Source organism: Halichoeres trimaculatus, unplaced genomic scaffold (genome assembly GCF_033239565.1).
Source record: "Halichoeres trimaculatus isolate MK-OKI-2021-1 unplaced genomic scaffold, fHalTri1.1 fHalTri1_scaffold_16, whole genome shotgun sequence".
NCBI lineage: Eukaryota > Metazoa > Chordata > Actinopteri > Labriformes > Labridae > Halichoeres > Halichoeres trimaculatus.
Window position 1 is genome coordinate 8479208 of NW_027437194.1, and position 10096 is coordinate 8489303.

At 39.8% G+C, this 10096-nt stretch overlaps 1 protein-coding gene across 2 annotated transcripts; it reads right to left on the bottom strand.

Moving 5' to 3' along the window:
* otpa (orthopedia homeobox a) lies at nucleotides 1-5211 on the bottom strand. Of its 2 annotated transcripts, none has more exons than XM_074690611.1 (3): nucleotides 5010-5211; nucleotides 4128-4549; nucleotides 1-1221 (listed from the first exon to the last, which is right to left on the bottom strand). In XM_074690611.1, the coding sequence occupies exons 1-3, from the start codon at nucleotides 5083-5085 to the stop codon at nucleotides 700-702; spliced, it is 1020 nt and encodes a 339-aa protein (XP_074546712.1). In that variant the 5' UTR covers nucleotides 5086-5211; the 3' UTR covers nucleotides 1-699. The 2 variants fall into 2 exon arrangements, with proteins under 2 accessions (XP_074546712.1, XP_074546713.1); XM_074690612.1 differs by having other exon boundaries at nucleotides 5049-5206.
* Nucleotides 5212-10096: the final 4885 nt, after the last annotated feature.

Below are 10096 nucleotides of genomic sequence, written 5' to 3' on the forward strand. Positions count from 1 at the left end.
TTTTATTTGATCATTTACACTGAATCCATATTATAAACATGTCCATGAAACAAAATGGTTCAAACATTTAAAAAGTCAGATTTGATCATAAGCACAGACAGAATCTTCAAACTGAAGTTTTCACAAACTGACCAAAATGGGAACAAGAGTGTTTCCGCTACACAAAACATCCTATAGAACAGATTATAGTTAAGTCAGTGTCCAGGTCTTCATTTAGAGTATTTCCCTTATTTTTTTATCTTAATTTTTCTTGGGTAGCACATGCAGTCAAGTCTTCTTCTGGGTTTCACTCTCTTCTGTTCTCTCCTGCATGTTTCTGTGTGTCCTCTGTGCATCCCCTTCAGAGTGGAAAAATGGGATCTTGAGCGGTAGATTTTTTCTTTATATCCACAAAATTTGTCCTCAAAAACCAACAGTCACCAAGCAAATGTCAGTGGGGCCCCGCCACAATAAAGGCTGCATGTGCCAAATGATAAATAAATAAATAAATACAGAACAAATTCATAAGTTAATTTAAATATACAAATAAATAGCTGTCTTTTGCTACATGCCAAATAATAAAACAGCTGAAACAGACCCAGTCCTATGAGATCAGTGGATTTAGTTCTCCCTCTGGCTTGGGTTCAGGAGGAAAATAATAAGAATCCTGTTTGTGTCTCCCGCTGATGGATGAATAAGAACTGAATTCAAAAGATGTTACTAAGTGAAGCTCATGGACACTGTGTGCTCCAGCGCTTTGCGGCGCAGCGACGCGATGCTTGTCCCTCTCCAGACGTCACTGTCCGGGGAACTACACAGCTGAGGCGAGCCGGTCACGTTGGTGGGGCCGGACAGAGACGCGGGGACCATCCCGGGGAAGGTGGGCTGGTAGAGGTGAGACTGCAGCCCGGAGCCGTTGGACGACATGTTAGCCAGACCCATGGAGTTGGGCGGTGGTCCGGCTCCGAGACTGCACTGAGACAGGGACTGCGCCATGGCCTGCTGGCGGCCCAGAGCCGGAGGGAGCTGTAGTTGAGACACGCCGGGCATCCCCGCTGTAGCCCAGCGGGTGTCGTTGGCGTGGAAGGAGCAGAGGCTGTCGCCCATGGCCGCTGCTGCTGCCGCGGCAGAGGGGAACTGAGGCAGACCGTGGTGCGTTGGCAGGAGGGTCCCCGGAGCGCGGAAAACGTTAGTGGTCTTCTTGCGCTTCTTCCACTTGGCGCGTCGGTTCTGAAACCAGACCTGGAGACAGACACAGAGAGAGAGAGAAGGTCAGGGTGAGGCTGACGGCAGAATAAAAACACCCCACAACAGTCTTTTATCACAACAATAAATCACTTTCAATATCGAAATAAGACAGCCTGAAACAAGGTTACGCATGCGTAACACAGCCAATTTTAACACTAATCAAAACTTTCGCGAATTTTGCTCGGTTTGCACAATTAAAAAAAAAAAAAAAAAAAATTAAAACGCCTGGTGAGGTTTTAACGAGTTGCATCAGATTTTGAAAAAAAATAATAATTTATTTTGAAGGCAAAAGTGTGAAAAATAATAGTCGAAAATATGGTAACTGTATTTATTTATTTTGACAATTTTTTTGCAAAATTGATCTAATATTAACAAAAAATGTACTATCAATAATAAAAAATATTCCTGTTTTGACCTTAAAGACATGAACAGTCCAAAGGGTGTAAATAGGTGCTTTTTTCCATTTGTTTATTTTTTGTTTATTTGTTTTTAATTATTTTTCTTCACATTTTTATTCTAAGGCCCCTATTCTGGCTGGATTTCAGGGAATGAAAGATTCCCCTTATCCATCCGTTTTAATAATTTGAGAATGCACAGTATTATTGTCGTAATTTTTTTTAAGAGCCTCAGAATTTTTATTTTTATTTTTTATTTTTTACTTTTTTTTATTTAGCTCCAAAAACAAATACAGAATTCAGAAAAAAAAATTAGAAATAGTATTTTCTCAGCATTTTAGGCGCCAGTGTGTAGCCCGCGCTTGAATAATAAAGATAATGCTCCTGCTGTGACAAACGGACTTTATTCCGGAAGTCCTTGAGCCCTGTGAAGGTGTGGCTGTGCGCGTGCCTCTATGATTAATGTGCAGATTTGCTTGAGAAAGTGGCGCGCGGTAATAAGAACGGTACAATCTCTCTCTCCCCTTCTCTCCTTCTCTCTCTTCGTGTATCCAGCCGTGAAATCCGGCCTGAAATGCATTACACTTCACAGGAAAGAAAATGCAATTTCTCATTCCGTTTAAAAAAGACAGAGTGCACCCTCAGCAGCGCGTGCGGCATTAAGACGCACAGGGCGCTGACAGGCACGTGGCTCTGAGCTGAACCTGAATCTGCTCCTCAGCAGCTCAGCGTCATTTCACTAATTCTTATTTTATGATAACACACACTGAACGGAGCCCAGCAATGATAATAATGATTATTACTCCATTATTCCGGGCTCACGTGCCATGGCTGAGGTTAATAAGGCGCTGTGGTCATATTTCCTCGTGTGGATGTTGTATTTGTGCAGACTGGAGGTCAGTAAGGACAGACATATCACAGAGAAGAACAAGCACAGAGTGAGGTGAGCCTATCAGAGGGAACTCAGGTGTGTTAAATCAGAGCATCAGCTCAATCCGGGACATTAGAAGCAGCTAATAAAGCTGACACCGTCATTTGATCCGGTTGGAGTCATCACTCATCACAGAGAGAGGGCTGCTACTGGATCTGACTGTACAGTCTCAAAAATACAACGGTAACAGACAAATGATTAAAATATTACGTATAAGATAGTAAAATAAATCGAAGGTCATTTGGGATTTTTTTAACGTCTTAACTAAACAAACCCAGCTATCACGACCTTCTCTGACCGAATAAAGCTCGTGTGAACCCCACGGCATGCTTGTAAACAAGACCTGTTATGATGAAGAAAAAAAAAATTGACAATTTCTCTCTTTTTGATTATTTAATTCGTTTTCCTTTTTTTAAAATGTAATAGAACAATATTAGTAATATCAAATAATGTATATTTGAAAATATATATAAAACTTGTTGATAATAACTCAGACAATGATCGACGTGTGGTCGATTAGTGCCAGATTCGTGCACAAAAAATGAATCTTTTTAGTCAACATTAGTATCCGGTTTCAACACAGATACACCTTGTGTTTACTCCATCCGTTTTGTGTAACCACGTCCTGCAGATATATACATTTACACTGCAGCTATCGTTATATAATAATGTGTCACCTCAACACACTGTTTTCCAATCCTGTGCAGTTTTTCCCGTATTTTCCTCAAAGTGCAGTCTGTTATTATTCATTTTTATTATTGTTATTATCATTATTGTCATTACTGTTACCACTATTATTGCTGTCATGTTCTTTTATTGTTTTCTTTCATTTTTATCCATCTCTAATGTACCTTTATCCTCTACTTTGAGCTGTTGTACCGAATAAATGTGCATCAGCAAATTATCTTCTGTATCAAATGTTTTACTGCTTAAAAACGGGAAATTACTCTAAGTTGTAATCTTAGAATCTGGACCAGATTTTTTTTAAAAAGGGATTTAAATACAATTACTTGGATTTGATTTATTTATAAAAACCAGTTTTACTGGAAGGATTGCCCATAAGAACGAACCAAATAAAAAAAAATCTTCTTTTTTAACTTGATCGTGTATTTCTAATTTTCTGTGAATTGATCTTATTTTTCATGCTGAAAACTTTATTTCAATTTGTATTTTTAATGGCAATCCGCTAAATATAGTGCATAATTTGGTGCTGTTTTAAAAGTGTCCTTTCATTCCTAACCCTGTATTAGAATAATAAAAATAGAATTGACAATTTTGGAAATTGAAAGTGTTGCTTAAAGGCTGATTTCAGGCCAAGTTACATTGATTGTTTTTTCCTGTATTTTGTTATTACTGGATTCTTATTCTAAATTTTAAAGTTAAGTATTTTAAATTTGGCCCTGTATTCATCCTGTCCTTCCTGTAGAGCGTGCAGAATGTTTGATTCTGCTCCATGTTTGAAGGATGCGTCATACAAACATGGAGCAGCTCTTGAGTCTTTGTGTCTCATCTCTGCATCTGTCTGATCTCCCTCACATAAATAAAGAAGCATAAACATGTCTGCAGCCTCCTACCTGCACTCTGGACTCCGTCAGGCCGATCCTCAGCGCCAGCTCCTCGCGCATGAAGATGTCCGGGTAGTGCGTTTTGGCGAAGCTCCTCTCCAGCTCGTTGAGCTGCGCAGGCGTGAAGCGGGTCCGGTGCCGCTTCTGTTTCTGGGTCTGCTGGTTTGCGGACTGGTTCGGGTTGTTGTTGTTGTTGTTGTTCTGCTGCTGCTGCTTTTCCTGCTCTTTGCTGTTCACCTGCACCGGGTTGGGTCCTCCTCCCCCTCCGCCGCCGCTACTGATATCATCACCGGGGAGCATCGTGGCTCCTTCCACGCCGTCCGGACCTGGGCCGAGCTCCCCGGAGTGTCCGCCCGGGTCAGGTCCTCCTCCGCCCAGCCTGCACTTTAAAGCCTCCCTGTGGCCCAGGAGCTCCGCGGCATCCTTCATCCCTGCACACACAACAAGCACAGCTGGTAAGAATAAAACACTGAGCATCTCTCTGCAGGAGGAAAAAGAGACAGGTTAGAATTTTAAAAACTGCACATGCAAAACACCTAGCAGACAGATTCTGTGAGTTATCAAATCTAAAACATTATTTTCTGCAGCACAGAAAGGCTTTGCATGCATTAGAAACAGAAATGCAGAGAATAAACTCGTGCAGCTCTTTAAAAGAAAGACACAATCACAGCATGCACACCACAATCTGCTCCTTAAATACTCTTAATTCAATTCGATCCAACGATATCTTAGAAAATTGTTAAATCAAATTACGCAGTAATATAATAATAATAATTACTTTTCCAATGAATTAAGCGAGTTTAGCTCACTTCAGTCGCATTAAGATCATCTAAGAAGCAAATTGACAATTTTCACAGCTTGATTTAAGATGAGAAGTCGCCTCCAGCTTACAGTAGAGTTGAAGACCGGAGTTTGGTGATGATAACTCACCGAGGCGAGCATCCAGGAGGTCGGCATGAGATAGCATTGCGCACCGCTCCAGGGCGAAGTGCTATTCCCACAAAAAAATAAAAAATCTCTATGACTTTAACCTATTTAAGAAATATATATGGCCTAAATGAAAGCAAATTCGGTTTGTGGTTAAAAGGGAGGTTCGTTGCATTATAATGTAGTTTAGAGAAATGGGGAGGCGCTTAACAACGGAATGAACCCATGAGCTTCTCCAAACGAGGACCAATCAGAGCTGAAGCCTGAGGTATGTCAGCCCAGGACCCCTCCACCTCCTCCTCCACCTCCTCCATCCTCTCACATCCACAAGTTCATTCCTCCTCATTCCTGTAATTGGCTTTGATTTCTCCTCCAAATTACATCCAATAAAATAACCTGATTTAATATCTGTGTGAAAGCTTCGACCCGTTCAAGAAGTGTTGGATCACCGCAATATTTGTTTAATTGCGCGTGCTGTTTTTGAGCAGGAAGAGGAGGAAAAACATGGCTGCATTAACACCAAACACATAATAAACTCCGTGTAATCATAACATAAAAGTGCATTTACTTTTAGTGCGTTTTCGCCTCCATTATGACCTCTTTAACGCCTCCTGGAGAGCAAGTGAACCTCTTCTAATATCTCTGATTCCCCTCTCAGCCCAACAACAAACTTTATATAATTCTAACCACACTCATTTTCAAGGCCATTAGGCTTTTATGTAATTAGCACTGAATCCATACACGCCTTTATTGCAAATATCTGAGTAAGATCAGTATAAATTAGTGCTAATTTACTACTGTTTAGGCCCAACTGTCAGGAAGGAGGGACTTGTTTTAAATGATGTGTGAGCAAATTAATTCGGCGGAAAGTGGAGGGAGTTTAACACGAGCTCCCCTTTGATAAAGGGGGACACAGTGAGTGCACGTGAATTACTGACACCTGGGTGGAAACACAAAAGCATGTTTGGATCATTTAGAGAAGGGGCTTTTATTTTGGCTGTTCACAATTTATCCAAATTACGGTTCATTTTGTGCCAAATGGAAAAAAAAATGATAACAATTTGTTTAAACAAATACTAGGTTTTCACACACTCACATGAGTCTGTCAAATATCTGAGGAGTAGAATAAAATCAGACATGTTTCATAGACAGCTGTCAAGACGTTTTTGAGGCAGCAGCTTTTAGTTATTATGTGCGTAAAAGTGGCACAAAGGACGCGTCCGAGCGTGAACGTGGGGCTCGTTTGGCTTCTTTTCTTCAACAATCCAGGCTTCTGTTGCTTCTACCCCTCTTTTATATATTTGCAATCTGGTGGCAAGAGCTAGCAATGGACATAGACGCAGAGAGAGCAGGCAGGGAGGGACGAATGGAGCTGAGGAGTCTGCGGGCGTCGCCTTCGGACGCACACGGTAGAGTCCGTCCAAAAGAAGACGCGCGTTTGGAGATATTTTTTGCATGCCCTTTTTTTTATTTTTTTATTTTTCTTTATTTTTTAAAGCTGTTTATTTTAAAAGAATCTCAATTTAAGGTGGACTTCTTAGAGATTTAAAACTGAAACAAAGCGCCTTAAGCTCTAAGCCGTCAGTATGTTCACCTTATTGTTCGTTTTTTGGCAGAATTTTAAGACATTATTGGCTTCTGTATCCGTCTTAATAATCTTGTACATATTAGTGTATTTACCCGCCCCATCGTCTGCTTTACAGCTCCTCTCCGCGCGCTGAGAGCCTCTAAGCATCATTTAAAATCATCACATTGCAGGATGATGGATCGCGCTCTTCATTTTACGACTTTTCAATAGCTCAGTGCTTTTATAGCTGAACAAACACACAGTGGATGACTCCTCTGGTGGCAGCAGGTCATATTTTAACCCAAACAACGAGAGAGGGAATGATGAGGCGTCAGGACGCACGAGATATTTACAGCTGAGGGGTCAAAAAACGGGGGGAAAACTGACGAATTGAAAAAAAAATCACCATTTTATAGAAGAAAAATAAATAATTTGAAATAGCAATTCAGTAGTTTTTTTATTCTAATAATACAAATGAATGCTATAAATGAAAACTGCCTGCATGTTCGGCTTGTTTAGTGTTTATAGAGCAATTCCTGTAGCATTAAATGCTGAATTAATAATAATGTATCGTAAAATGCAAAAATATTAAATGAATTAGATCACTAAAGCCTGACTTATTATTTTAGTTCAATTTTTTCTTTAGGTTATAAGTGTTTGGTAAATTTCTTTCTCTGGATTTTTCTTGTTAGATGTGTGCAGTTCAGGTAATTTAAATGCATGTTTTGTGTCAGCACTGAGTTAGTGTGTGTTGGGGTGTGTTTTGCTGATTTGTTAAGGCTGTAATTAGAGTAAACAAGCACTACAGCTGCAGTTAAAGCTACACCTCTCCTCTACAGACTCATACAAACACTAACAAGCTCCCATCAATCTCATCCCTGACAGAAATATTGAAAATAGCCCAGAAAAAAAAACACATGTGAAAGTTAATGCGGTGCATCTGAGTGGAAAGTAGACATTTTCACGCGCCGATGAGATGAGGAGTGACTTTTAATATAAACAGAAAATAGGGTAATATAATAAAGTTAGAGTGAGGTCTGGAAATGTGGCGCTCATTGCAGGGCTTGGTCACGTGACCTTTGTGCGTACAGTACAAACATCCAAACCTCTCCAGGCCCGCAGGTGATTTTTGCCCCCTCCTCCTCACCTCTCCTCTCCTCTCTCTGCAGTCTGTATTCACTCAATTAGAGATTTCTGAGGAGAAAAACAATCGATCTTCCATCTGCACGAGCCCCAGTTTAACAAATGAGATTCTTGTTTCATGCAGCTGATTTGGTGACAGTCAGGGGGGATTAGGAGGAATAAGTCACTGTGCTCAGGGAGAAAAAAAAGGGGGGCGAGGGTGCAAACATAGAAATGCTGCTCTTACAGGGTTCTGCTAAAAAAAGGGGACAAAAATACGAAAAAATTTTAACGTCACAAAAACGAAAAAACAAACTGCTGTATGAGCGGCAGCGTGGCCTCTCTTTGTCGCAAACCGCCGTAGCGTTTACGCACCGTGTTAGCGTCAACGCGTAGAGTGGTTATGAAAAGCTTATTTTAATCACATGCGCCTTAAAAAAAAAATCAAAAACTTCTACTGAGGCATTTACTTATTTAACGGTTCAAAGACGAGAATAAAACCTCAAAACATCAAAATTTGGCACATTTTCGACCAAATTTTAAAAGTTCATGGCAAATAAATTAAAAAAGAATTAAAGATGAGCTAACCCTTAGGAAAAATCTGATTGCAGACAGGACGTACGCATTTTTTATTTGAATTCAGACAGTAACATGTATACTGGTGTTCCTGAGTTGTGCATATCTCTCAAAATACTTAATATTTCACCTGCAATGCAGCCAAATAAAGGTAAAAATATATGGGATTCTCTTTAATTTATAGTAGCAAAGGTAGGTAGGATATAGACTTTAATACTGTGAAAATGAATTTTTAGTTATTGAGTCTAATGTGCAAACTCTCCCATTATCTTCCTATATCACTTAATTGGATTACACCAAGGTAATACAAGGTACATTAAATGCTAATTTATATGTTCAACTGATAAGCCACGTTCAATATCCGGCTATAAATCTAAAGTGGTCTATTCTTACTAAGATCATTTCCATTTTTTTCACTACAGTATGGATTTTTTTTTTTCAGAGCAAACATAGATCTTTTTACTCCATATCATCTAGTTTATAGCAAAGTCACGTTTTTACATCAAAACCTTACAAGCAGAACCATCATTTTATGTGTAATCTTTCAGCATATTAATCTGTTAAACTTGCATTAAACTCACATTAAATAGAAAATAACGTAATTTTAGCTTGTTATAAAACAAATGGCTCCAAGATGGGGCACATGCTTAGACTTCCTTCACATCTGCTCTTCCTGCGCTTTGTTTTAGTTACCTCTAAGTAAAGGATGTAAACATTCCTTATTATCCATCCTGCGCATGCTCAGTTCAGTCCTCCGCCTGCCCGGCTCCCCTGGTCATATAAGCCCAGATGTAAGCGCCCCTCCGCCGCATCTCATGCCTCAATTAGCGCCACTGCCCTCTGCACGGACTCGATTAGGCCGTGATTTATCCGAAAGAAATATAATTATAGCTCCAAATAAAATAATCAGCATTGAAGAGCGATTTCCTTAACGAGATGGAGCGGGGTGGAAGCCACGGAGTAGCAGCGCCTCATTAGGGCCCTAATGAGACTTTGGGGTGATCCCGATAATTATCGAAATGTGTAAAATAAGGATCAAGTCAAATGTAACCTTAATTTGTCTGCCAATTGAGTTCATTTATTAGAGGGACTATTTAGGAAGGACTCTGTCAGCCTTTCATATGAGGTGTGTTTTTTATGTGGACCGTTTGGGTAATAGATGTGACCAGCAGAGGTCCACTTTATCATTCAGAAGCAGAACTAACATCAGTCACGTGACTGATAGGGATGTCCAAAGTGCTCCTGTCTTTACTGTAGGTATGAGGACATAACCTATTTAATGCGCTTTCTGCAGGAACACCGTGATGATACAGTGTGCAGTTAGATCATCACTCTTATTGCTTCATAATGACATCTTTTCTCTGCTGGTCAATGAAAAGAAAATCAGAATGCATCGTTATAGAGAAGAGACGACACAAAAATAATCCCTGCATTAACAGCTGTGATTCAACACCTGGATTTTAAATCATTTTTCCTACCAAACAAGGAATGAAATTATTAGTAGACATATCGATTTGCTATCTGGGAGAAAACGGATGAAATTACAACATCAAACTGACCAAACGGTTTTGTCTAATGCTGTTTTCCACCCTTTATTATCATTTAATAATCACAAAACTGCAAATTATCTTTAAAGAAAATGTCCGGAAATGCAGATTTTAATCTGTTGAGTGAAGATGTCTTCTGCTTTTCTCGATTTAATCTCAAATTAAACTTAACATCTTCAGGTATTTAGACTTTCAAAAGAACACTGACTCATTTGCAGTGAGCAGTACAAAAGCAGATG

Excerpts from the sequence above, each read along its gene's own strand:
- otpa (XM_074690611.1), bottom strand. The coding sequence starts at position 5,085 with ATGCTATCTCATGCCGACCTCCTGGATGCTCGCCTCGGTGAGTTATCA. Across the intron at positions 4,550-5,009 it reads CTCCGGTCTTCAACTCTACT|GGATGAAGGATGCCGCGGAG; the intron begins GTAAGCTGGAGG and ends TTGTGTGTGCAG. Across the intron at positions 1,222-4,127 it reads TGACGGAGTCCAGAGTGCAG|GTCTGGTTTCAGAACCGACG; the intron begins GTAGGAGGCTGC and ends GTCTGTCTCCAG.